Source organism: Vigna radiata, chromosome 5, assembly GCF_000741045.1.
Source record: "Vigna radiata var. radiata cultivar VC1973A chromosome 5, Vradiata_ver6, whole genome shotgun sequence".
NCBI classification, from domain to species: domain Eukaryota; kingdom Viridiplantae; phylum Streptophyta; class Magnoliopsida; order Fabales; family Fabaceae; genus Vigna; species Vigna radiata.
In genome coordinates, this window is record NC_028355.1 from 754,187 (window position 1) to 781,653 (window position 27,467).

General features: G+C 32.4%; 3 protein-coding genes, 1 non-coding gene and 1 pseudogene across 6 annotated transcripts; 4 read left to right on the forward strand and 1 right to left on the reverse strand.

Annotated features, from left to right (window-relative positions):
* The first annotated feature begins 2,276 nt into the window (after nucleotides 1–2,276).
* On the forward strand, nucleotides 2,277–10,381 carry LOC106760130 (protein FAR1-RELATED SEQUENCE 11). 2 transcript variants are annotated; one of them, XM_014643568.2, is made up of 4 exons: nucleotides 2,277–2,399; nucleotides 7,208–8,223; nucleotides 8,771–9,214; nucleotides 9,294–10,381. In XM_014643568.2, the coding sequence occupies exons 2-4, from the start codon at nucleotides 7,255–7,257 to the stop codon at nucleotides 10,158–10,160; spliced, it is 2,280 nt and encodes a 759-aa protein (XP_014499054.1). In that variant the 5' UTR covers nucleotides 2,277–2,399; nucleotides 7,208–7,254; the 3' UTR covers nucleotides 10,161–10,381. The 2 variants fall into 2 exon arrangements, with proteins under 2 accessions (XP_014499054.1, XP_014499055.1); XM_014643569.2 differs by lacking the exon at nucleotides 2,277–2,399 and adding an exon at nucleotides 4,685–4,811.
* On the forward strand, nucleotides 4,821–7,195 carry LOC106760232 (annotated as a pseudogene).
* A 2,310-nt stretch (nucleotides 10,382–12,691) lies between the features above and the next one.
* On the forward strand, nucleotides 12,692–16,983 carry LOC106760164 (cytochrome c oxidase subunit 2, mitochondrial). Of its 2 annotated transcripts, none has more exons than XM_014643617.2 (3): nucleotides 12,692–12,797; nucleotides 14,829–15,257; nucleotides 15,988–16,983. In XM_014643617.2, exons 2-3 carry the CDS (start codon nucleotides 14,866–14,868, stop codon nucleotides 16,745–16,747), a joined length of 1,152 nt encoding a protein of 383 aa, XP_014499103.1. In that variant the 5' UTR covers nucleotides 12,692–12,797; nucleotides 14,829–14,865; the 3' UTR covers nucleotides 16,748–16,983. The 2 variants fall into 2 exon arrangements, with proteins under 2 accessions (XP_014499103.1, XP_014499104.1); XM_014643618.2 differs by lacking the exon at nucleotides 12,692–12,797 and adding an exon at nucleotides 12,820–12,911.
* Nucleotides 16,984–22,300: 5,317 nt separating this feature from the next.
* Nucleotides 22,301–22,374, reverse strand: TRNAT-AGU. The gene has a single exon. It is a non-coding gene; the product is annotated as a tRNA-Thr (tRNA).
* A 667-nt stretch (nucleotides 22,375–23,041) lies between these two features.
* On the forward strand, nucleotides 23,042–26,844 carry LOC106760199 (protein DEHYDRATION-INDUCED 19 homolog 4). Its single transcript, XM_014643662.2, has 5 exons — nucleotides 23,042–23,219; nucleotides 23,328–23,464; nucleotides 24,010–24,087; nucleotides 25,815–26,074; nucleotides 26,504–26,844. The coding sequence occupies exons 1-5, from the start codon at nucleotides 23,150–23,152 to the stop codon at nucleotides 26,610–26,612; spliced, it is 654 nt and encodes a 217-aa protein (XP_014499148.1). The 5' UTR covers nucleotides 23,042–23,149; the 3' UTR covers nucleotides 26,613–26,844.
* The last annotated feature ends 623 nt before the right edge of the window (nucleotides 26,845–27,467 follow it).

Genomic DNA, 27,467 nt, shown 5'->3' on the forward strand with positions numbered 1-27,467 from the left:
GAAGCCTGCCAGGAGCCGCTCCTTGTCTGTGCCCCCTGCACCATGCTTCTTGCACCGGCGATCACTCCCCGCCCTCGTCAGTGCCCGGGTGTCACATGCCCACCAGCTTTCGTCTGGTTCGTCCTCGAACCACACCGTACTGGGAGAGGCTAGGCTCTGATACCATTTGTAACACCCCGACAACTTACAGGGACTGTTGACTGCCCCCACACATCACCACGAGACTTTCCAGTGTGCTTTGTCCTCACTCGCACACTTTCCGGGAAAACTTCCCGGAAGGTCACCCAACCCATAAGAACTCCATGGGTAAGCGTGCTTAGCCTGGAGAAATTATGGGATGGGTGACCTTCCGGGAAGTTTTCCCGGAAAGTGTGCGAGTGAGGACAAAGCACACTGGAAAGTCTCGTGGTGATGTGTGGGGGCAGTCAACAGTCCCTGTAAGTTGCCGGGGTGTTACAATCACCCCCAAAGTGAACACACCCTAAGTGATGTTTAATCATCAATATCATATTATTTGAGGTTTTTGATATGATATTGTCATAGGCATATTACTTTGCCTTTTCTGATATCAAAGTTGATGACATATAATGTCTTATATTCTATTTTCATTTAGAGTTCATGAAAGCATAATCTCATTTCATCAATATCACAAACACTCTGATACCAGTAACAATTTCTTCATTAAGTACAACTTCTTCATTACAACCACATTACTCATTGAGTAACAAAATTAAAACAAAAGACATACAAAGATGATGTTCGTAAACCCCGTCAAACATAAAAACCCCAACAAAACCTTCTCCCTTTTCTGATAAACCAAAAGTGATTTTTCCAAAGTAATAATCTTTCTCCTGTGCCATCCAATTGCACTATCCCTTTCATCTATATAATCTTCAGTGCACCATTTGAAGTAATTACATCCTCGCACTTCTTCGTTTCGACTTCGTTGTTCCAAACATCCAACAAAAACCATGTCAAGATACACCAAACTAATGTACCCCAAAATAAAAACACAACGAAGATATGCTACCTTGTAATTAGGGCAGCCCCAAAAATGTCTGCCCTCATTCTTAACAGTTTTTGCAACTCTTAATACGACAACCTCTCCACAATAGCACACATGGTTGCCAACCATTCCTCTTAATGAACCATCACGCGAGGTTCTCCACGAGCAAGACAAACATTGATTCATTGGCATTGCCTCGAGGAAGGACACGATAATGCTTTGTGCACACCTACAAAACAACCCCAATCCCAAATAGCCAACTTAGGGCACCTGCCTCACAAACAACCAAGTTCAAAAACAACGAATTTCAGAATATGTGTTACAAAGAAGAACTCAGGGCAAAGGAGAAATATGACCTCGCCTGCTACACATGAGCTCCTTCAGCTAAGCTCCTTGGAGATCACCTCTCACTTTAGGTCCTTCAGCCAAGGTTAGCTAAGGTCCTTCGACATTAATATATTAGGGCGAATCCCTTTGCTCCTTATTTTCCACATTAAAAAGATATTTTCAAATCTGTCATTGCTAAAAAATCTGTTTTTGCCATAATGGATAACTCATTTGCCACATCAGTTAATATTTAACGTCATTCCTACCTACTTAACGGAAGGGACTAGGTTTTTAAAAAATTAGTAACATAAGAATAAAATAACTTCATTTTTAAAACCGGATACAAAACAGAAATTTAACCCGTAGGACTAAAGAAGCATTTTAGCCTCTTAAAAAGCATGAAATTTGATGATTAATATAATTTGATATTAAAGTAATGTAAAATGGCTAATATAATTTGATATTCAGGTTAGTGTAAAATGGCAAGTGTTTTTTATTGTTTTTTTATAATGAATATTGGATAAGAAGAAAGTTTTTATACCGATGACATAAAAACAATGAAAAACATATAAATAAAATTATTTTTATATGAATCATACAATCTTATATTTTTTTAACGTAATAAACAAATTCACAACACACTATATTAGTTATATCATTTAGTTAAGAGAAAAATATGTTATCAAATACTCAACTGAAAAATATAAAAATTTATTAAATATTTTATGGAAAAAAAATATTAAAAATATTCAAATGTATCAAAAACAAAAAATTGAAACTTAATTAAGTAAATTATTTGTTGATTCTTTATAAGTTGTTTTATAACATATTATAACCGATGAATGCCGTTAATATAAAATATAATAAGAAACTTTTAAATAATAAAAAAAAAAGATATTTATGTTTTGTTAGTTGGAGAGATAGTAATGGAAGTACACAGTAATTTAACTTTTAGGGAGTAGATAGTAATTTAACATTTAGGGTTTTCATTGACAACATAGGTATATATTCTAAAGAAAAGCTACAGGAGCGCACACGCAGCATCCTTCGGAGCTTCACTGATGATGTAAGACTATCGATTCGATGTATTAAGTTTCCTTATATCATTTAATCTTATTTAATATAAATCTGTTATTTGTTAACTGTTATTTTGATTCAATTCTATATTCAAACTACTGCGTTCTTCCCGATCTCTTTCTCTGAATGCTATTTGGTATATGTTTTTCGGCCGTTTATTCTTCTTTCGTTTATTAGATCTAAGTTATTTCGTTTCTTACGTTGATTAGATCTAAGTTATACAAGTCTTTTTTTGTTTCTTAGGTGTAAGTTGTTTTGTTTCTTGTATACAAGCAGTATACAGAACATACACAAGCAAATGAAAATTTAATTTTTATATGGTTTAGATAGAGTGCTGGTGGGATCTTTATCTTTTACATGGAGAGGCTAAGTAGAGCTTTTACCAATGGAGAGGGATGATAATTATGAAACCCTCTGTTTGCTATGCAGTTATATGATACTTTTGAGGGACACAATGTATTATATTTAGTGATGTAAGTGAAGAAGTACGCGAATTTGTAGAGTTAGCACACTGAGATATTAGAAATGGAGTATAAGAAATTGGACGCAGAATCCAAATAGATATTGTGGATTATAAGATATTTATTTTACATAGAGTATTGCTATGGAGGTGAATGAACAAATGTTTAAATAATATGTTGTGATTGTTTTTATAATGTTATGGTTCTTGCTTGGTTTGATTGACAATGGTCACGGAAGCTTTGCAAGCATAGAATGTGGATGTTATGGAACATGGAATCTGTAGTTGACAACTCGGTGTTTTTGAATTATGAGCATTTTTGCTATCATTAGTACATTTTTGGAAGTTGCAGTTTTCTTCATGTGCAATTTTGCATATGATGCATCATGCCTGTTTTATTTTATATAGGATTTGATGTAATATCGAGAGAAACTGTTTTTGTAATTCTTCTTTATGCATTGATCCATATCCCGGATGTCGAGTTTGTACTGAGTTTTCACTGATAACAATGTCAACCTCGCCCATGAAAAAAATAGAGGAAACACAATAGGATTATTAAAGTTCTAAGCCATTAGATCATGTACATTGTGTTTATGTATGTATGTTTGATGAAGTCCATTTAGTGTAGAGTTTTTTCATATTTTCCTGTAAGTATTAGTGGTTGTCAAGGGTCTTCTGTTTTTATTTGTGCTTGAATATGAAAGAATTTATGTGTGTTCTTTTGGGCATTTTGCCATTATTATAATACAATAGCTTTTTTTTTTTTTTCACAACAAAAATAATAGAATTAATTTGGTACACGAAGTAACTATAGTTCAAAATCATACAAAAGGTAGAAAATATTAAATCTCCCACATCCCCCCCCTTTCATCATAATTTCATACTCACAGTTATACTAGAAAGAATATCAACTCAAAATTTTGCTGCATAAGCCAGAGGAATTGCTACCAGAATCTCTGAGAAGCATATATATTCAATCTAGCAAGGAACTATTTGAGCATTAACCCAAGCACCTCCAACCAGCATCTTGCTAACCCATGCAGCACTCTCTCCAAAACTTATCATTCTTCATCAATTCTTCCTGTTACTTGGTGTGAACTTGACATATAGTGTATGAGCCTTTGTATTTCGTCTACCGCCTAATGAAGCTTCATAGCTTCCCTACTCTGGTGCTAAAAATGTTGCATAAGGTATTCTTCACTAAGTTATAACATATGCCCGCCGCACAACAAACTGTGCGCCCTACCCACTTGACATATTCGACTAATTTTATATACATTAAATACGAACTTTATGCCCCTTGTTCTGCTGTATAATACAATAAATATGCGAGAGCTTTTAAATTCTTACAATAATATAATAATTAAACTATAAAACCAAAAAATGTGGTTTTGGATTGTAATTTTAAATTTTTTTGTTAGTGATCTCATTGACATGTATTATGTGCGTCTTTATTTGAAGTTGTTTAATAACGTCTCGGAATTTACCAAAATTTTATTATTTCTATTTCTTGAAACCAAAGTAAGTGCAAAAATTCATCGAGTTGGAGCATGGGCCTGCTAGATCTAATGTTAGGTCCACAGTTGGAAAATGTTGCAAAGGAAACTTTGGCATATCAAGTCTTGCATTCGAATTATTTTCAACGCAAGTTGATTCTATCCAGTGGTAAAGAATCATACTATGAACATTTTAGCAAGAGATCATATTCTTCCCCTCTTGACTCCTGGAACTGAGAGTACTATTACAAGTACTAGAATTAAGATGCCAAATATAGGGAGTGAAGGATTTGTCTGTTCATCTTTTTTATCAACTGTCAAAGGAAATTCAAGAATGATTCATTTCAGTAGTTGCTTCAAAACCCCCGTGAACCCCGAACAGATTATTGCAAATCCTTTCGTCCATAAAATGACTACTATGGGAGAAGATGACAAGGATTCTAAGGTTTGTGTTCTTTCATTTCCATTTAAATATTAATATCCATGTTACATATGATTATAATGGACTAGTGTGATTTGCAACATCCACTTTGCCATTAAAAAGAGAGACAATGAGAGATTAGAATTGAGATGACTTTCAAATTGTTTGTCATCACAAAGTGCAAGAAGATGAGATATAAGGTGAGGATTTGGTTAAGCTAAATTTTTATAAACCTAGGATGTTCTTTTATACATAGAGATAATATTTCAAGATAATAACTTGAAACTCTAGTATTTAGGGAAATATACACAACTATGTTACCTTACTATTCCTGAAGTCTCAGATTAGATTTGTCTCTTCCTAGTATGAGTATTGTACAACAGTATTCGTTTCTAGAGAGTGAATACCCTAGAAGTGTCTAAGGTATGGATGAAAAGAAAGATGTCTTAGTGGCTTTTCCTTAGTCTCCACCTCACCTTGAAGTTCAATTCTTAAATTGTGTCAGACTATATAACCTAAGATAGACTATAACAATAACGCCTATCTTGTAATGATGAAGAAATATCAAAATAAAATGTGGTAACAGTTAGGAAGAAACTATAGTTAGTTATTGAGATATTAGCTGAATATCATAACTTATAATGATTAATACTTGTATTTTTTATAGGAAAATGGAATGATCATTTCCGGTAATCATATATTCCAAGTCTTCCTGTTTTTATTATGTATAGATGGATGTATGGAGGCTTCCCTTCAATAGCTTATTGTGATGTACCAGAACCATGGCAACTAGGATTTGAAGATGCTAATGCAAGGAATAATGGACTTGCATCACGATGTCTTTTTCTTCCTTATTTAGATTTTGGTGTTTGTATTATGGGTCTTGTCTCGTGTTTAATGCCGTTTCACGTTTAAAATTAGTCCAATCCTACGAAGGATTGTTCATGGAACCAGCATTGAGAATCTCTGGACAATATTTCCTAGTATAATTCTCGTGTTCATCACTATACCATCATTCACTATGTTATCCTCAATGGACGATGTTGTTGTGGTCCAGCCATTACTATCAAAGCCATTGGGCATCAATGGCATTGGAGTTATGTGTATTCAGACTACAACAATTCGGATGAGCAGTCACTTGCTTTTGATTGTTATATGATTCCAGAAGATGATCTAGAATTGGGTCAACTACGTTTATTAGAATTTGACAATAGAGTGGTAGTACCAGCCAAAGCTCCTATGCGCATTCTTATAACATCAGCTGATGTACTTCATCGCTGGTCTGTACCTTCCTTAATTGTTACATGTGATGCAGTACCTTGTCGTTTGAATCAAATCTCAACTTTTATACAACGAGAAGGGGTTTATTATGGTCAGTGCAGCGAAATTTGGGGAACTATCAGAAATGTTTAATTTAGTTTCCTGTTAAAATGAGACATAACCATCTAGTTGCTTTGCCTAGTTGAAGTTGTCATCTGCAAGTTGTTCATACATGTCTTTTAGTGTGACAACTCCTCATGAATATCCTCACACATCCTCATGTCATGGAACATACCCAAGTATGACACCTGAATAATGTCACACTTTCTTTTTCTTCTGTTTTTAAATTTTTCTAGTTTGTTATTGATCGTTGAGCCAACTTCTTACACCTAACGATTCTACCTGGGATGTTTTATGGCCACTTTAGTGTGATGTTCAATTTTCAATTTCAAAATCTAAACCCTTTTAAATTTGTTATATCACCTGTGACTGATTACTGGTTTGAATTTATTTACTCGATGTTTTCATTTTGTGGATTTCTATTTTGTTTTTGGGTGTTTTTCAGTCTTTGGAATGGGGTTGAGATTGTTTGACATGTTGGATAAATGGGTTTGGATCTACGTGTTAGGTATGAGTCCGTTGTTTTGAGAATTTTGAATCGTGGTATATGGCTGTTTTTTGGGGAGACCCACATGAGATTCTTGGATATTACAGACTGATAATTGTGTGCTGAGAAGTGTTAGTAGAGAGTGAAGTAATAGTTGTTATACTGACAATTACTAGCAGATAAGTTTAGTTTGTTGGTATGATATCTGATTGGTTTTGACACAGCGATTAACACTCACTTTTACCGAATAGAATGCATCCGAACTTGAAATATGTAAAGGGTGTTCTGTTTAAAAGTTCTGATACTTGTCATATACAGGGACTCCCTTCCCTCTGGTCCCTTCTATTGTTATTTATCCATATCTGGTGCTACAATTTTCCATTTGGTTATCCTCTTCGTATCAATTGTTAATCTCAGCGCTAGCATATGAAGGATATAGCATCTAAACCTTCCTGTATCTGAGTGTTTTTAGTAAGCTAATTTCTTATATTTGCAGGCATATTAAATTAATTACTGTATATTATGCTGATATCTTAATCTGCTTGTTTTGTAGGTTTAAACATCTGCAATCCAATTGGGCTGTTAGTAGTACTGATAAAAATGTCGGAAGGAACCAGTTTGGTGCTGGAATCATCTGAAAATGGTACAGATTTGTCTCAGGAAGACATTGACACCATTGAGGAAACAGCAGAGGAAACGATTTTGTCAAGACAAACTTCTGTCAACCTTGTTCCTTTTATTGGTCAAAGATTTGTATCTCAAGAAGCAGCTTATGAATTTTATTGCAGTTTTGCTAAGCAGTGTGGCTTTTCAATTAGAAGACACCGAACTCGAGGGAAAGATGGGGTTGGAAGGGGAGTTACAAGGAGGGATTTCACTTGCCATCGTGGTGGTTATCCCCAGATTAAACCTTCTCATGACGGAAAGGTGCAAAGGAACCGCAAATCTTCTCGCTGTGGTTGCCAAGCATACATGCGTATTGTGAAAAGGGCAGATTTTGATGTCCCTGAATGGCGTGTTACTGGTTTTAGGAACACACATAATCATGAGCTATTAAAATCCAATGAGGTGCGCCTTCTTCCAGCCTATTGTCCGATATCTCCTGATGACAAGAGTCGAATATGCATGTTTGCTAAAGCTGGAATGTCAGTAAGGCAGATGTTAAGACTGATGGAGCTGGAGAAAGGGGTCAAACTTGGTTGTCTTCCTTTTACAGAGATAGATGTAAGAAACTTGCTGCAGTCTTTCAGAATTGTGGACAGAGATAATGATGCCATTGATTTGATTACTATGTGCAAGAGGTTAAAGGATGAAAACCATAACTTCAAATATGAATTCAAAATAGATAGTAATAACAGGCTTGAACATATTGCATGGTCGTACAGTTCATCCATTCAATCATATGAGGCATTCGGCGATGCTGTAGTTTTTGATACCACCTACCGAGTAGATGCTTATGACATGCTGTTGGGATGTTGGCTTGGTGTGGACAATAACGGCATGCCTTGTTTCTTTAGTTGCGCACTTCTACGGGATGAAAACATACAATCTTTCTCATGGGCTCTCAAGGCAAGAACCTTGTGATACTCTAACTTGATAATCATGTTTGCCATTTCCCAATTGCCTGCTCTCCAGTGTAGGTTTAAGTTACCGTGCCAAAACCTACAATATGTTAGCTTTTGATAATGCTTTTGCAAAATAAAATGTGAGAGCAAATTAACTGTTAATATAAGTTAGTATGAGTATCTAATAAATAGTACTGTTTGGTTAATATGTGGCACAAGTTAAGAATTAAGCATAGCATTAATTATTGTCATTGAATTACCCATATTACTTGAAGAATAAAGAATCAAATTCTGCTTTTATTTTCACGGTAAGAACCTTAGCATGTGCCCTATTAACTCCTATAAACAAAACTCTTAATGTCAAAACAGAAAAATATTGCATAGTTTTTCCTTTCAATGTTTGATTCTTTGAAAGGAATATTTTTTTTTCTTGATAGTATAATATTGCCTGATAGTTTTGTGGAAATTTTTATGCTGCAAATTTCCTATACATGATGTTTATGAGATTTGTTTCGGGAGTTTGTGTTTTTAACCTAATCATCGCCACACAGGCTTTCTTGGGGTTCATGAAAGGAAAGGCTCCTCAAACAATATTGACGGATCACAACACTTGGCTGAAAGAAGCTATTGCAGTTGAATTGCCTGAAACCAAACATGCTTTTTGTATATGGCATATACTTTCCAAGTTCTCTGATTGGTTTTCTTTACTTCTTGGATCACAATATGATGAGTGGAAAGCTGAGTTCCACCGGCTCTACAATTTGGAACTGGTGGAAGATTTTGAAGAAGGCTGGCGGCAAATGGTTGACAAGTATGGACTCCACACAAATAAACATATCATTAGCCTATATTCATTGAGGACATTTTGGGCTTTACCATTCTTGAGGCGCTACTTCTTTGCAGGATTGACCATTACATCTCAGTCTGAGTCCATTAATGCTTTCATCCAACGTTTCTTGAGTGCCCAATCTCAATTACACCGCTTTGTGGACCAAGTCTGTGATATATAATTTGTTTTCTTTAGTCGTATTTCTTGATATGCTATGCCATTTTTTAAAATATTACTTTCTGCAGGTGGCTGATATTGTTGATTTTAATGACCGAGCCGGAGCGAAGCAAAAGATGCAAAGGAAACTTCAAAAAGCGTGCCTCAAAACTGGTTCACCTATTGAATCCCATGCTGCCACTGTACTTACTCCCTATGCCTTGAATAAACTTCAGGAAGAGCTAGTTATGGCGCCACAATATGCATCCTTCCTGGTTGATGAAGGTTGTTTCCAGGTCAGACACCACTCTCAGACAGATGGAGGATGCAAAGTATTTTGGGTTCCTTGTCAAGAGCACATAAGCTGCAGCTGTCATCTGTTTGAGTTTTCAGGCATCTTATGTAGACATGTGCTACGTGTCATGTCAACTAATAACTGTTTTCACGTCCCTGATCAATATTTACCAGGTCGATGGCGAGGCACTACTAGTTCATCTTCTGTTAACCACTTCCGGGGCACCACTAGTAGGGATCAGCCTGAAAGGATGCAACTTTTGGAATCCATGGTTTCAACATTTTTAGTGGAATCCATTGAAACTGAGGAACGTCTGGATGTTGCTTGCGAGGAAATTTCCATGGTGCTATCACGCATCAAAAGTCTTCCTAGGTCTCCACATGGGGTGAATGACATTGCATTTGGTTATCCATCAGATTCATTAATCCTCCCAGAGGTAGAAGATACTAATGGAATGATTCACAACTTTACAATCACAAATCCCCATGATTCTATCACTACAGGAAAGCTAAAGGAAAGAAGGGCCAGAGATGGAGTCGATCTCACAAGGAAGCGAAGACAGTTTTCTGCACCATTGTGTGCTCAATATGGACATGATCCATCTGATTGCTCAATAATGGCCACTGACAATATGAGTGGAGATGCATTAGGGTACTTGTAAAGGTGGAAGTAGTAATGTACAAAGTAAATGCATTTTTTTGGGGGGTACATAGATGCATTTTTTTTTTTTTAATTTCAGATGCATGTAATGTGCATTTTCTATATTTTCCTCCACTCCAGTGTTACACATGTTTCCTCCCTCTGTTTACAAGAACAAATGTTTCGGTGCTTCTTGCACCATTGTATGAGCATGAGAATTTAGATTTGCTTTAAATGCTTGTACATTTTGTGCATTTGTATAAAGAATCGTTTTTTTCTTGTATTTCTGTCTTCAAACATGACGTTTGTAGTTGTGTAGGTTTCACTTTCATCTTTTTATCTTTTTGGCGTCATTTTTTCACAAATTACGTTGTTGAAGTCCTTATTGTCAATCTTAGTTGATTAATGAATTAATGATAATTCTTAATCAACTAAGTAAAAACCACAATTTATGTCATCAGCAAAGAAATAAGAGTATGCTGCTAATAGGCATATAGGTATCTCAACCCTTTTACATTAATGAAAATTGATAGCACAGTAGCATCGGGTATTGCTATTTTGCCCCGATTTATATTTCAAATTATTATATCTAAAAGCTTCTGACTTAGTAAATGAATCTATTTTTGCTTTAATTGTGGTTATCTAATTTGATTAATATTTTTTTTGGTTGAAAATGTTTAATCGACCTTGGTTGTTGATTATTAACATATTATACAACATTTATCATTACTTTAAATGCAAATATATAGTTAACGTTGATTTTACTTGGATTCTATTTTATTTTATTCGTAACATAATTAGTTTATATATCTGTATTTTTTATAATTTTAGGTATCTACTTTTCTTCCTAACATGAAATATTAATTATTCTAAGTATCAATAGCTGACATATCTGACTTAGTTTCCTTTTTCGTGTTGTTAAATACATCAATTAATTGCTTAACCAAGTTGTATGAATATAATCAGATTCATTCATTTTAGACAATATGATTTTTAGCTTTTTCCTTCTCGTATTTTTTAAAAACTAATTCGTAAAAAAATGATAATTAACAAATTGAGTGGTAAATAAATCATTTGATGTTTTTTTTATTCATAAAATTTCATATCCAACATATATTTATATGATATTGAAAGGTCAATATAATTTTGGTTTCTTTTTTAATTTTAATTATGATTTTAATTAAACGGTTGACATGTGAAGACAAAAAAACCATAAGATTGTGGTGAATTGTTGATATTCTAATGTGAAAAATAATTATGTATATAATGAGAGCTAAAAGTTGCACTAGTGATAATTACTTGCTAGTTGGTACTAAATGTTACACAATAAGAATTAATGTAATTTTATAGTTCATATAAATTTATACTCTTGAGACATAGATAAATAAGAGAGAGAAAATATTTTAAATATCATTGACAAAATTAAATATCATTTTATAAATTAAAATTTATTAGTATTTAAAATAGTGTTTATTATTAATAAAAATTATAATTACTTGTTTTAACTACTTCCTATTATTTCTCAAAATTCATAAAATTACACAAGAGACAATCTTAAATTCATTTCACAAAAATAGAAATTATAAATATTAAAAAAAAAGAAATAAAAATTGCTGACAATAAAAACCACTCTAAACTATATACACAAACTTAGTTACTCCCTCCATTATTTTAAATATAATATTTTTGAAAAACTTTTTTTGTTTTTATTTAACTATCATCCACAACAATTAAAATAACATTAATTAGTTTATATACATGTCTTCATTGTAATACATGAAAAACAAAGGTAAATTAAAATATATTAAATTCATTAATTGAATATATTGGTCATACTTTTTTAAGGTATACATTTGATGAAAAGGAAAATGTCTTTTCATATGATAAAGTTTATTGAATTCAAGTGAAGCACGTGCCCCTTCAGAGAGTTCAAGAGTTATTCGTGAGAGCTCACGAGTTATATATATATATATATATATATATATATATAAATAAGTTTTCTATTTAAATCCATTAGCTCTCCACTGTATGAGAATATTTGGAGGAGAATAATTTTTAATCTATCACACATGAGAGATGTCGTGGCACACTATAAACAACACGATAAATTGAGTATATATATATATATATATATATATATATATATATATATATATATATATATATATATATTATTAATTTGATTAAAGTAATGAAAGTTGGTATGTTTCTTTATCAAACGCGAACATTGAATTATATTGATTTTAATATAAGTATTTTTATGAAAAAAAAACTAATTAAAGGAATGAAAAAGTATTTTTTAAAAATATATTTTATTAAAATATATATTTCAATAATTATAAAATAAAAATGAATAAATAATTTTGTTCTCAAAAATCAAATATTAAATGTAAAAGTATGAGAATAAATTAATAAACACATCTAGGTAGATGGATTGACTAAATGTAAATTTAATTTCATTAAATTATTAAATCATATAGTTTAACTAAATAAATTTATATTATTTGAAAATAATTATATTCATTTATAATTATCGAATAAACTTGGAGTTGATAGTAATTTAACCTTTAGGGTTTTCATTGACAAAGTCATAGGTATAAATTTTAAACAAGAGCTACAGAAGGAGCCACGCCGCATCGTTTGGAGCAACACTGATATTGTAAGTCTATAGATCCGATGTATTAGGTTTTATCAGATATGTTATAAATTTGTTATTTGTAATTTTGATTCAATTCTATATTCAAACCTCTGCGTTCTTCTCGATCTCTTTTAGGTATAAGTTTTTCAGTTTATCCTTCTTTCGTTTGTTGGATCTAAGTTACTTTTTTCTTCCATTTGTTAGATCTAAGCTATTTCGTGTCTTCCGTTTATTAGATATGAGTTTACTAGTCCATTTTTGTTTATTAGGTATAAGTTGTTTTGTTTCTTCTCTGTTTTTTTTTAATAGCTATAATTTTTGCTTTGTTTCTTGTATACAAGTAGATTACAGATCATACACAAGGAAACACACTAGTGAATGTAGTTTTTTTTTTTTTATGGTTTATAATAGAGTGTTGGTGTGATCTTTATCTTTTACATGTAGAGGTTAAGTAGAGCTTTTACCAATGGACGGGGTTGATAAACAATTATGAACGCCCTCTGTTTGGTATGCAGTTATATGATATTTTGGAGGCACATGGTTTCTATTATTTTTAGTGATCTAAGTGAAGTAAGCGAATTTGTTGAATTGACACACTGAGATCATAGAAATGGATTAGAAGAAATTGGATGCAGAATCCAATTAGATATTGCTGATTGTATGATGTATTGCTATGGAGGTGAATGAACAAGTGTTGAAATAATATGTTGAGGTTGTTTTTATTATGGTTGTTGCTTGGTTGAATTGATCAGGGAAGATTAGCAAGCCTAAAATATTGGGTCAGGGAAGGTTTGCAAGCATAGGATGTGGAATGTGGATGTTATGGAACATGGAATCTATTGTTGACAATTCGGAGTTATTGCGAATCATCAGTTGCATATTTTTTTTTATCATAAATGTATTTTTTTAAAATTGCAGTTTGCGACATGTGCAATTTTGCATATGATGCATCATGCATGTTTTATGTTATAGGGGATTTGATGTAATGTCTATAGAAAGTGTTTTTCGTAATTCCGGTTTATGCATTTGATACGTATCTCGTATGTCGAGTTTGTACTACTAGTTTTTACTCATGACATCAACTTTGCCTATAAAAAAATAAAGGGAAGACAATAGGAACAAAGTATTAAACTATTATATCCTATATCATTAAATTTGTGTTTATATATGTATGTATCTTTAGTGTAGAGTTTTATGATTTTTTTTCCTGTAAGTTTTAGTGGTTGTTAGTGATCTATTATTTTTATTTGTGCTTGAATATGAAACAGATGACGTGAGGTTTTTTTGGACATTTTGCCATTATCATAATACACTAGTTTTTTTCTCAGTAATATAATAGGAATAATTTGGTACAGGAATTACCATAGTTCAAACGCATACAAAAGTAGAAAATATTTGCCCCTTCATCTTAATTCCATACGCACAGAAATACAGTAAAGAATATCAACTCAAAATTTTGCTGCATTTTTGATGCGCAAATGAAAAGCTCTGAGAAGCATGTACTTTCTATCTAACTAGTAACTTCATGAGCATTAACCAAAGCATCTCCAACCAGCATCCTTCTTACCCGTAGAATCCTCCCTCTAAAATCTATCTTTATCAATTCTTCCTCTGAATCGGTAAAAACCTGACTTATAGTGTACGTGTTTTTGTATTTGCTCTACTGCCCATTGAAGCTTCATCGCTTCTCTAATCTGCTGCTAAAAGTGTTGTATACGATATTCTTCACTAAGTTATAACATATGCTTGCCACACGACAAACTGTGCCCCCACCCACTTGATATACTCTGCCAATCATAAAATATACATCAGATATGAACTTTATGCCTCTGGTTCTGCTGTATAATACAATGACTATGTGAAAGCTTTTAAATTTCTACGAGAACATATAAGTTAAACTACATAAACAGGAAATATGGTTTTGAATTGTAATTGGTTTAGTCTTAAATTTTTTTGTCAGTAATCTGTTTGACATGATTATTTATATCTTTATTTGAAGTTATTCAATGATTTGTCTTTGAACTAACCAAAATTTTATTATTTCTATTACAGTGGAACCAAAGTGAGGGCAAACTCTTGAAGTTCTAGCATGGGCCTGCTATCTCATGTTAGGTCCACATTTGTGGGAAAATGTTCCAAAGGAAACTTTGGCATGTCAAGATTCCTGCAGTCGAATGATTTTCAGCGCAAGTTGATTTTATCCAGCGGTAAAGAATATGAGCATTTTAGCAAGAGGTCTTATTCTTCCCCTTCTATGACGCCTGGAACTGAGAGTACGACTGCAATTACTAAATTTAAGATGCCAAATATAGGGAGTGAAGGCTTTGCCTTTTCATCATTTTTATCAACTGTCAACAGAAATTCAAGTATGATTAATTTCAGTAGTTGCTTCAAAACCCCTGTGAAACCTGAACAGGTTGCTGCAAATCCTGTCATCAATAAAATGACTACTGGGATGGAGAGGATACCAAGGGCTTTAAGGTTTGTGTTCTTTCATTACCATTTAAATGTTTATATATATGTTACATACAATTTTAATAGACTAGTGTAGTTTGCAACATCCTTTTTGCCACTAAAAAGAGTGACAATGAGAGGTTTAAAACGGGATTGACTTTCAAATTGTGTCATAACAAAGTGCAAGAAGACGAGACATAAGGTGGGTATTTGGTTAAGCTAAACTTTTATAAACCTAGGATGTTTTTTATACATAGAGATAAAAGTACAGCAAATACGCTTGAGTTATGAAATTTTTTACTGAAATATTCAATCTTAATACTCTAGCATTTAGGGAAATATACACATTTATGTTATCTTCCTGTTCTTGAAATCACACATTGGATTTGTCTCTTCCTAATATCAGTAGTGTAGGATAGTATTCGTTTCTAGAGTGAATACCTTAAATGTGTCCAAGGTATGGGATAAAAGAAAGATGTCATAGTGGATTTTTCTAAGTCTCCACATCACCTTTAAATTTGATTTTTTAATTGTCTCAGACTGTATAACATAAGATAGACTAGAACAAGAGTTCATATCTTGTAATGATGAAGAAATATTAAAATATAACGTGGTAAGAGTTAGGAAAAACTAAAGTTTTTATTGAGATGATCTGATTATCATAACTTGTAATGATTAATTCTTGATTTTTTTTAGAGAAAACGATTGATCATTTTCGGTAATCATATATTCCAAGTGTTGTCTTTATTATGAATAGATGGATGTGTGGAGGCTTCCCTGCGATATCCTTTTGTGATGCACCAGAACCGTGGCAACTAGGATTTCAAGATGCGGCAACACCTATAATGCAAGGAATAATGGACTTACATCACGACATCTTTTTCTTCCTTGTTCAAATTGCGGTTTTTGTTTTGTGGGTCTTGTCTCGTGCTTTATGGTGTTTCAGGTCTAAAATTAGTCCAATCCCACAAAGGATTGTTCATGGAACCACCATTGAGATTCTCTGGACCATATTTCCCAGTATCATTCTCATGTTTATCGCCATACCATCATTCACTTTGTTATACTCAATGGACGATGTTGTAGTTGATCCTGCCATTACTATCAAAGCTATTGGGCATCAATGGTATTGGAGTTATGAGTATTCAGACTATAACAATTCGGATGAGCAGTCCCTTGCTTTTGACAGTTATATGGTTCCAGAAGATGATCTAGAATTGGGTCAACTGCGTTTATTAGAAGTTGACAATAGAGTGGTGGTACCCGCCAAAACTCATCTGCGTGTTCTGATAACATCAGCTGATGTACTTCATAGCTGGGCTGTACCTTCCTTGGGTGTGAAATGTGATGCAGTACCTGGTCGTTTGAATCAGATCTCTACTTTTATACAACGAGAAGGGGTTTATTATGGTCAGTGCAGTGAAATTTGTGGAACTAATCATGCTTTTATGCCTATTGTTGTGGAAGCTGTTTCTACTAAGGATTATGGTTCCTGGGTTTCCAATCAAATCCAATAATCTTGGTGGAGACAATGACGACATTGATATGGTGACAGAAGTAGCAGTGACAAGAATTGCTGATGGTCAGATAAGACAAATAAAACTTAGTATTTTTCAATGACTATTTCGTATTTGAACCAAAGAATTGTCTCAGCAACAGAATTAAGTTTGTCACTGTCTATTTGCACTTGTTTGTGTGTCCCATTTTATTTTGTTATAAAATAATACCTGAAACAGTGTATTTTTTTTTTTTATGTGCCATACTTTTTTTGAGAAATTAAATGCATACATATTTATTTGTTGGGAAGTTTGCGGTGTGATTTTATTTGATTTTGGATAAAAGATTTATCGAAATCAATAGAAACATGTATATACTGGAATTTGATCTGACAGTTGAAATTCGTTCTGCAATGCAAATCTAGTCGAATTTCCTTTTAAATTTTTGTATTTGATGGATAAATTATTTCAATCACATCAAGGAGTTATCTTTATTTGTTTGAAACTTCACTTTGGATAAATAAGTGAAGTGTTTGAAGGATATGATTCAGATTAATTATTTATTATAAAATTTGGTTGTAACTTAAGTTCTCTAACTCCTATTCGTATTAAACCAACGTTTTTGGTTAACTAATACTAATTTCATGAAAACAATTTTACCTAATTTTGCTTGTAGGCTGACCATTTTGCACTTATCATAAGTGTGCTTAAAAATTAATAGAATTTTTAGACTTTTGGAGTTATATTATACATCACAATTTAGGAAACAAAATTGATTAAAGATAAAATGTTAACATTATATTTACATAGATAAATATAGATTATTATAAATTCTGATTTGTTGTCGCATCAAACAAATTAAAAAATCATTTTTATAGCAACATCAACTTACAATTATATGATGTTGTACTCCAAAAATAAATAATTATATGATGTTGTACTCCAAAAATAAATAATACTCCACGGAACCAATTTAATTGTTACATATATCTCAGTAATAAAATCCTCCAATATAAATATGGGTAATGATACTTTGACACTTTTATTTGACAAATTTTTGACACCATCCACATGTCACGTTTTGATTGGTCCAGTTGGAAAAGATTAAAAAAAAAATAAATGACATGGAAATGCAAAGGATTTGGGGTTGCAGGATTTTAAGTTCGCGGGTTTCATTTTAGGGATTCACGAGAGAGAATGTTCTCCTACCCATAACCGCCGCCTTCACCGGAGCTATCTCTGCTGTCGTTCGGGCCTAACTTTCTGCCGTTTCGAAGCATTGTTCCTTTCGCTATTTCAAATCATTGTTCAACACCAAAACCACCATTGACATGAGTTTTGAAGCTTCCCGTTGTTTGTTTCACTACAAGCGCCGTTTGAAATCACCGTAGTAGGCGAAAAACACCATTGAAGACGAAAAGCATTGTTTGTAAGTATCCCTAGTTCATTTTGGTATTTCTTTCTTATTGTTGTTATTTTATTTTGACTTGTTTTAAATATTTGATTTTTTTTTATCATTTTGGATTGTTCTGTTTTTTGGGTACAAAGCTACAATTTTTATACACGCAAAATAATTTTTGGAGATTTATGGTTATTGTTAGATTATTTTGACATCTTTCACAGTTTTGGGGATCACAATGCTGATTGTAACCATGGGAGGATCTCTTTCTTGGTGAAAGAATTGGTATAGTTAATATACATGATTTGCATTCATTTTCTTCTTGAAACTGTTAATTATATTTACTAAAAATAGGACATTGCTCTGATTTATTATTTAATTTAGTGAGACTCCCAATTGATGCAAATCAATTACTAATCTAGCATTAATCTTCACCCTATTTTTAAATTATATTTACTAAAAATAGGACATTACTCTGATTTACTATTTAATTTAGTGAGACTCCCAATTGATGCAAATAAATTACTAATCTAGCATTAATCTTCACCCTATTTTTAAATGGATTATTTTATTTTTATTTCTATTTGTGCAAGCATGGTTATGTCAAGCTTTATTAACTCTTCAATATTTTGTATTTTTAACATGCACTATACCATTTTATATGTGATAGTTGGGGAGACTGGTAGTGTTCTTTAAGTATTCCACTTGTTTCTGAAATTTTTTTAATATATATGTTCATACTTTCTTTCTAATAGGTTCATACGGTGAGGTATACCATGCAGACATGAATGGCACGACACGATGAATTCTTTAATTCCTTTTCATATTTGTTGGGAATATTATTGTTATTGATTGAATTGGAAAATTCTTATATTGTCATGTTCTTAATTATGGTTATTCTATACTTCTATTTGCATGATTCAGAAATAGTTGTTGTGTTTTTTGACAACACTCTTGACTATAGGGATAATGTCAAAGATAGGGGAATGTCATGATGGACTAAGTTCAGAGCATTTAAAGGAGACAATCGAAATGAAGAGTTTTACATCCTCCCTTTCAACCTCAATTGTTTCTTCCCTCCATCCTAAGACTAAAGAGGGAAAAACATGTATTTTCTGAAAGTATAATTGGTTCTTGCACTTTCAGGTTATTTATTTTTAGTATAATTGAATTGTGTTAGTTAAGTTCAGGTTTTTTCATATTAATACAAGATAAACTTTATTTGTTCATTCATTCTTTCACACATTTCTCATTAATCTCTGAAATTTAGGTATTATCAAGTAATTATTATACATGAAAAAATATGTCACAATATTATTATCAGAATATTAATAACAAAGGTTAAGTGATATAGTCTTTTCTTTAAGTAAAAGAAAAAATGAATGTGAAGTTGTAGAAAAGTTGAGTAAGAGAGTATGAATTTGGTTTGGGAGATTTGACACATAATACTTAGGTTCTACATTTTGAATTATCCTATTTGGTCGACCACTGTTTGGTACCACATTGAGATAACACTACAAAAGTTTATGTAATGTATTTTTAATTAATTTTTTTACTTCATTTCTTTTATGCTCTCATGGTGTTTCCTTCCTTTCACAGCGAGAGTAGTCCAATGTGGACATAACCTAATGAATCCATTTTCACAGCTAGAAAAGATTATACAGTTTTCAGGGGAGAATCTGCAATTGTCCAGCAAATAAGGAGTAGTGCAACAAGGACATGCAATATTTTATCACTATTTAAAATTGTAATGATTAGATTTGAATGTACATATTTTTTGTTACAAATCATCAAAGAAATGTATTCCTTACATTTATTGATAGTGAAATTTGAAGTTAAGAATGATCAATGTGTTATATTTGGTGTTCATTATGATATGATTGAATAGAATAATGACCATTTATTGTGTAGGACGTTTGTACTGTAGTCCTCACGAAATGTATCTTATTATGTGGTTGAATGTAATTTGAACATACCAATGATGATTGTGTTATTTTTTGTATTCATTATGACATGGTTCAATACAACAATGAGCATTATTTATCTACGACCTTTGTTGAGCAATGTCCAAGAGTTGTATGTCATCATATGTGTTTAAGGTGCCAGATTTAAAAATGACCTCCTCGTGCAAAAACTCAGACTAAACTACCCACTTATTTTGCCTTTGCTACCAGTTATGTTTCTACACCATCACTTTATAAAAAAATGTTTCCTTGGGGACTTGGATATAAATGTGTTAATAAATGACATAATCATAATTATTTAATATAATTGGTAAAAGATTAAATGTACAGTTCAAAATAAGTCTTAGATTCAAAGATGATCTCCTCATGCAAAAACTTAGTCTAACCTACCCACTTATTTTGTCTCTGCTACCAGTTCTGTTTCTGCACCAACATTTAAAAAAAAAAAAATGTTTCCTTGAGGATGAACTTGGATATAAATGTGTTAATAAATGAAAAATAATCACTATTATTTAATAAAATTGGTAAAAAATTAAATGTGCAGTTCAAAATAAGTGTCAGATTCAAAGATGACCTCCTCGTGCAAAAACTTAGTCTAAATTATCCACTTATTTGGCCTTTGCTTTCAGGTCTGTTTCTGCATATTGAGTTTTAAAAGGAATTGTTACTTGGCCATGTAAATCCATATACTTGTGATCATCAATGGTTGAACAACACTTCTATATCCAATAAGTCTTAAAAGAAAGTTGGTTCAATTACAAATCAAGGTCATTTTCATAGTTAACCCTTGTGTGCAGAAACTTTGCCTGAACTATCCACTTATTTGGCCTCTACTCCCAGGTCTGATTCTACACATTGAGTTTTAAAAGGAATTGTTTCTTGGCCATGGAGATCCATATACTTGTGATCATCAATGGCTGAACAACACTTCTATATCCAATAAGTCTAAAAAAAAATTGGTTTAATTAAAAATCAAGGCAATTTTCACGGTCAATGGTGGTGCTTCCGATGAACGATGGGAAGTCACTCGAACTCCAAAACCTCTTCACGGGACACCGTTTGCGGTGGCTGGGCACGTTCCAATCGGCGGTACTGCAGCGGAATGTCCTCCGGTTAACGTTGAATAACACATGTTTGCAAGTGATGGTAAAAACTCCGTCGAGCTCTTCTCGCTGGCCTAGGGTGCTTCTCTCTCTAGGGTTTTCAATCCCAAATGTGGAAATGAGATTTTGATTTGAAAAACTGAAACGCACCCTGAAACCCCTCTCCCCACTAATTTCCATGTCATTTTGTTCTTTTTCTTTATTTCATAGATGGACCAATACGAAAACGACACTTGGTAGCGTCAAAAGTTTGTCACTTTTTGGGTGTCAAAGTATCATTACCCTATAAATATATACGAATCCAAGGATTTGCTCTTACATGACATAAAACAATTACATAATAAATCAATACTATAATAAAATAGAATAGCAACAATCAGAATTACATCATGTTATTATTAACTACAATTCTTATTAGTATTTATACATAAGATATTTTTCTTTTAATACTTTGATGGAACACATTCTTGTATTCATTATCTTAAGAGTTAAAACTTTTAAAGAGTGTAAAATGAAATGAAAAAGAAAAATTTAATACAAATCTATTTTAATTAGCTCCTGTAATTAGACATCTCAATTCCAAAAACTATTCACTCTTATTTTATTTTTTTTAAGTTTTTCTACATGTTCCACTTATTTTAAGAAAACAATTATTTTGTTATCTAAGATAAATTGAATAGTTTAATTAAACAAATAGAATAAACAACTACGTTTACTTTTATTTATGAAAAAACATGTTATATTGCATACTCTCCAATTATTTTTAACTGGAGAATCACTTGTCATGAAATCTTGAGTATATAAAATATGAGCTTAGTTCATTTTCTTTCATTTCTTAAGGAACAATATGGTATCCAAATTGGAAATCATAGTTTCTAGAGCTTGTGGAAATTGTGAATTACCACTCCTAAGAGTAATTAAGTTCGGTTTAGATGGTGAAAAATATTGTTAAAAACTTTTATATCCCGTTTTTAGAAAACAAATAGTAGTTATTAATTTTAATTTAAAACTTTAATTCGTTGCAACTTTAAATGACTTAATAAGAGTATGGTTGAAATAAAATTACCATATCTCATGAAAACGTTTCTTTTTTATATGAAAAGCCAAATGCTCTCGTTGAGAGTCGAACTCAAGACCTCCCGCTTACTAAACGGGTGCTCTAACCAACTGAGCTACGAGAGCCACTTGTTAACGAAGTAATCATTATTTATAATTAACATCTACTGCATTTAAGTTTTACAAACATATTAATTAAGAAGAATAATTCACACCTTAAAAATTTGAAAAGAATTTGAGTTATTATTAACCGTAATTAAAAAGTCGTAAGAAAGATATTTTAAATCTTTTTTTACATATTAAGATATTTAAAAAATAATTATAAGAAAATTACAATATATGGGTATACATATAAATAATTACATTTAAAATTATTGATTTTAATCTAAAAAAAATGGTTAAAACCATTTAGGCATCCTTATTTTCGTAAGGTATTCCCAATTTGGTCCCCTTCTTTTAAACATTTTCAATTGAATTCTTATAACTGCTAATTTCAAACAAATTAATTTCTGCTGTTTCTTCTGCACAATTTTAACACAGGAAAATTTTATATCCACTTCTACACAATTTTAACATCATTAACGATTTTTAACTATAAAAACTAATTTATTTCAAATTAATACTTACAAAGACTCAACTAAAAAAGTATAAAATAAAACAACCAAATTAAAAATACCTTAGGAAAATAAGTATGCCTAAATGGTTTTAACAAATAGCCAATGTAGTTTTTATTACATATTTTGATATAGAGAATGATTTATACAATTATTATTATATAAATAAACCCAAAACACATAAGCTTTCTCTCTCCTCTAGCCGGTGCCACAACAAACTCTCTCTCTATCTCTCTATCTCTCTCTCTCCGACGTACATTTCTCGCTGTTTTTGATCTTATGGTTTCATGGACTCCTCAAATTCGTGGGTTTCCACGCGAATCTCCACCTCTTCACGCCGATATCAATCTCGATCTGGTCTCGCACTATCTCCACTCTCTTGATTCTGTTGTTTGAATTTGAAAAAAAACGTTTATTACTGGATAGAAAAGATTATGATATAGCGAACTGCAATTGTTGTTGCAGATCTGTACATGGAGGAGAGTGAAGGGAACGATGATTTAAGAGCGGAGTACCTCTGCCCTTACTGCGCCGAGGATTACGACGTCGTTTCGCTCTGTTGCCACATTGACGAGCACCATCCCATACAAGCCAAAAACGGGGTCCGTTTCCCCTTTCTTCTTTCCACTTACCAATTACCAATTACCGACACAACCTCTTAACTTAATATCAAGGTTTAAAACTTATTTTAATCCTTCTAATTAAAAAAAAAATTCGTGTTCATTCATGCTCAACATATACGTCTTTAATCACTTTTAATTGTAGTTATAGGAACTTAAGTCATCAAAAATGTATATTTAGAGAGTAAACGTAATTAAAAAAAGGGTATGTGTAGAGATTAAAATAAGATGTTTTCAGTGTTGTAACTATATAATATGTAATGTTTACGGGTATAAAGTTTAAAGGAGTAGTTAAACATGATGTAAATTAGTGATCATAGTAAAAGATAAATAAATTATGTATTTTTAATTCCTTAAAGTTATTCAATGAGGATGAGCGAGTGTTTGTGGGTGGGTCTGCTTGCTAACTCCACAACAATATTGGTTCTGTTATGTTCTGTGCTCGCATTACATGTTTTATTAGCTGATTGCTTGTTTCGCGCGCTAAGTCGTGTTTCTTAATTGTTGCTTGGTGCTTGTGTCTTCAGGTGTGTCCTGTTTGTGGCAAAAAGGTAGGAATGGATATCGTTGGACATATTACCACGCAACATGGGAGCTTCTTGAGGATATCCTTTTTGCAATTTGGTTCTTATATTTCTTGATTATGGTGTCTTTGCTTCAGTGATTTGATAATTTTAAGTTGACGGTTCAGTTGTTTGATGCTCGTGAAGTTTGAAAACTCGTGTACGTGTTTAATAGAGGAAATATGAAGTGAAATGAATAATTTTTTTTTATGAAAAGTTAAAGTTAACTTCCGGACTTTAGCTTTTGGAAATTTAGGATATTATAACTTTTAAAATGGTTGTCAACCATAAATTGATTTTAACTTAGGAAGGAAGCTTGATTCATTTTATTTTCGAATTTTTTCCTTCCATAAACATTTAAACTATACCAAAATTTGTTGATGGATAAAATTTCAATATCCATGCATATTGCCTTTTAATAAAGGAACGAGAAAACAAAAAATGAAACCTGTAAAATGTCGTGTGAAGAGTTTTCACGTGTCTTCCCGTCACTATGAATGGCCAGGTTAGCTACTTGCACACTAGTGAATGTGTGATAGATTTCTATGAGCCAATTTGAGTATGTTTCTATTAAGCAAGCATTAGTTTAGTTTGTTTGAAATGAAGAACAGTGGTACTCGACTACGCATGTTTTATCTGATGTATTAGACTTTATCAAATGTGCAAATTGTTTGGTGTAGTTATTCCTGTGATTTCAACATTGTTAAATGATAATATCATGCGTTGAGTCTGTCCTATTTAGTTAACTATGTATGTAGAACAAGAGTCTTTGAGTTGGGATGACAAAGTATGCGCTGACTTTGAATATCTGTAAAATTAGCCACAAACGAGTAGAATAAATAGCCGCTAATTGGGATGAGTGTAGGATATGTAGATGAGTCTAGGATAGGTATTTACTTGTAAATTTTGTTGTGGACGAGGACGTGTAGTATACCATAGTACTTATCCTATACCTATTTTATTTTTAATATGGTTTTGCTAACTTAAACCCATTTTGTTTTTTAGAAGGTGTGAGTTAGCAAATACACCCTGAATGTGTTTTAATTTTTTTTTTTTTAGTTATACTTACTAAGTCATTTTAAAAGATAAGTAGATGTAAGTTAGCATGCTTTGATTTGTACTTACTAAGTCATTTTTCTAAAATTATTTTACTAACTCACCCACTTATATATTTAGAAAGAGTAATTTACCAAGTTTCACATTGGGTGTTTTAAAAACTTTGCAGTTATAACTTGCAATCTTACTCTTTGTAAAAGATCAAGTAGGTGTAAGTTAGCAAAACCTATTAAATAATATAAACATATTCATGCATTCAATTTATTTCGTGATTTTGGAGAAACCAACAGAAATGCATGTTAACAATAGCATTCTATGTTTTGAGTGCCATAACAAATAACAGAAGGAATCAACTATATATCCTTTCATTCAAGAATTAATTTTTATAATTAATATTTCTTTTATTGATTTATACACAAGGGAAGTAGTGCAGTAATGGGAATGAATATAAATATATAGGTATTCAAATGACACAGGCATGAAGATTAAAGTTGTTTATCCACACACCATAGTGACAAATACAAATATTTTTATTTTAAATACGGGCAGAGAAAAGGGTGCGAATACAATAGTACTTTACCCAGTCCCTATCCATTCTCGATCTTATGGGGCAGGTGAACCCAAATCGTATTTCCTATCTGCATTGCCTTGGTAGCTATTTGATTTCAAGTACTATTCATTTCGTCAAATGATTTTCCATAACCAGAATTTACGTGCAGCGTAAAAGGAGGGTTAGGAAAGGAGGCTCTTGCTCTACACTTTCTATGTTGAGGAGAGAGTTACGAGATGGAGCCTTGCAGTCACTTCTTGGAGGTTCTTCATTCCTAGCTTCCTCCAATTCTGACCCTGATCCTCTGTTATCATCTTTTATGTTCAGCCCACTTGGTTCCGATGAGTCTTTGAGTGCAACACTTCCTGCTTCCATCCAAGGTGCCCTTGTAAAAGAAAGCTCAAAAGATCATTTCTTGGAAAGGTAGGAAGGTTGATACCGCTGTCTTATTATGTCCTTCTATTCTTGAAAAATTAATGGGAAACATTTAGGTTGTTTGTGTAATAGTTATAGTATTGGGTGCGTCTTATGCTCTATATGTGGTTAAAATTGTGACCGTTTTCTTTTTTAAAACTGACTGATGAAACAGGTAACGGTTTCTTGCATTCAGGTATTCATGAATTTGAACCTATAAATGATCAGATAGATCACATTTCGAATACGTATTTGAAGTTAGATTTATCGAGATATAATGAGTAATTCGATCTGCATTCAATAGTTGTGATTAGTGGAATAACTTGAACTGTTATGATCATTTTAGCATCGTGTCACCCTGCTTCGGAACCTTTTCATCCATTTTGTGATTCACAACTATTCCAACACTTATAGTCTGATAATATTATGTTGTTACAGAGAACCTAAACAGTTACAGCTGTCAGAAGAAGATAAAGTAGAGAACGCTCGGAGGTTTGAATTTGTGCAAGGGCTTCTGTTGTCCACCATTCTTGATGATAAATTATGACTGTATTTGTAGCTCGTATGCCATTATTGTATTAGGAGCTGGAGCTGTAAGCACGAGAGAGAGAGAGAGAGAGAAAGAGAGAGAAATTCAGAACGATACTAAGTGGCGGTAGTTACACTGGATATATATGTATTGTGTCTATAGTTATGTTCATAAATGCAACGTTTCTTTTATCCTGCTTGTCTTCTATGTTAGTTCCGAATAACCATTGGGAATAAAATTCGTTTCACTAGCACGGGCATATGGTGGCAGTAGAATTTATAATTATACATCCCATTCAGTTTTAAGGTATGTCTCTTAAGTTTTTTCTAGATGATCCATAAAAAAGGCATTACTTGAATTTTTCTAGGTTAATTTTAGCAGTTCTTCCTGGCCAATTGGTTGAATTTTCTGATTGGTTATCGGGACCAAAGGTAAAGTTAGTTATTACTTGAAGGTTTCAAAATATCTGTTTTCTTAAGATACCTTTATATACAGAAGATGGTAGCTATAGTCTGTACAAAACTAGATAGAGTGCCAATTAAAAAGCATATTTACATACACATTTAAACCTTTTCTTCATTATCAGGTAAATCATGGGGTTAGAAGTTGCTGGCCTCCACTCAAATTTTGCATTTTTATTGTCAAATCATTCCACAGCTGTTTTTCTTAGTTAAGGCCATAATCTTGCATATGTTCAATATCTAACTGAACAATAATATATAATCGCATTCTTCTTTTAATTCCACTCTCATCCTTGATTATCATTCTAATAAATTTTAGATAAGAAATTCATCACCGAGTAGAATAAAATAATTTTAGAAAATAGTTTTTTTAAAAATAATAAGTGAAATTAAGAAGTGCGTTTAAGTTGAA

Bases quoted from the DNA above. Each gene is read 5' to 3' on its own strand.
- LOC106760130 (XM_014643568.2), top strand. From the start codon at position 7,255: ATGTCGGAAGGAACCAGTTTGGTGCTGGAATCATCTGAAAATGGTACA. The intron at 8,224-8,770 runs GCAAGAACCTTG...ATCGCCACACAG, and splicing joins CTTTCTCATGGGCTCTCAAG to GCTTTCTTGGGGTTCATGAA. The intron at 9,215-9,293 runs GTCTGTGATATA...TACTTTCTGCAG, and splicing joins TACACCGCTTTGTGGACCAA to GTGGCTGATATTGTTGATTT.
- LOC106760164 (XM_014643617.2), top strand. From the start codon at position 14,866: ATGGGCCTGCTATCTCATGTTAGGTCCACATTTGTGGGAAAATGTTCC. The intron at 15,258-15,987 runs GTTTGTGTTCTT...TATTATGAATAG, and splicing joins AGGATACCAAGGGCTTTAAG to ATGGATGTGTGGAGGCTTCC.
- LOC106760199 (XM_014643662.2), top strand. From the start codon at position 23,150: ATGGACTCCTCAAATTCGTGGGTTTCCACGCGAATCTCCACCTCTTCA. The intron at 23,220-23,327 runs GTCTCGCACTAT...TTGTTGTTGCAG, and splicing joins CCGATATCAATCTCGATCTG to ATCTGTACATGGAGGAGAGT. The intron at 23,465-24,009 runs GTCCGTTTCCCC...TTGTGTCTTCAG, and splicing joins CCATACAAGCCAAAAACGGG to GTGTGTCCTGTTTGTGGCAA.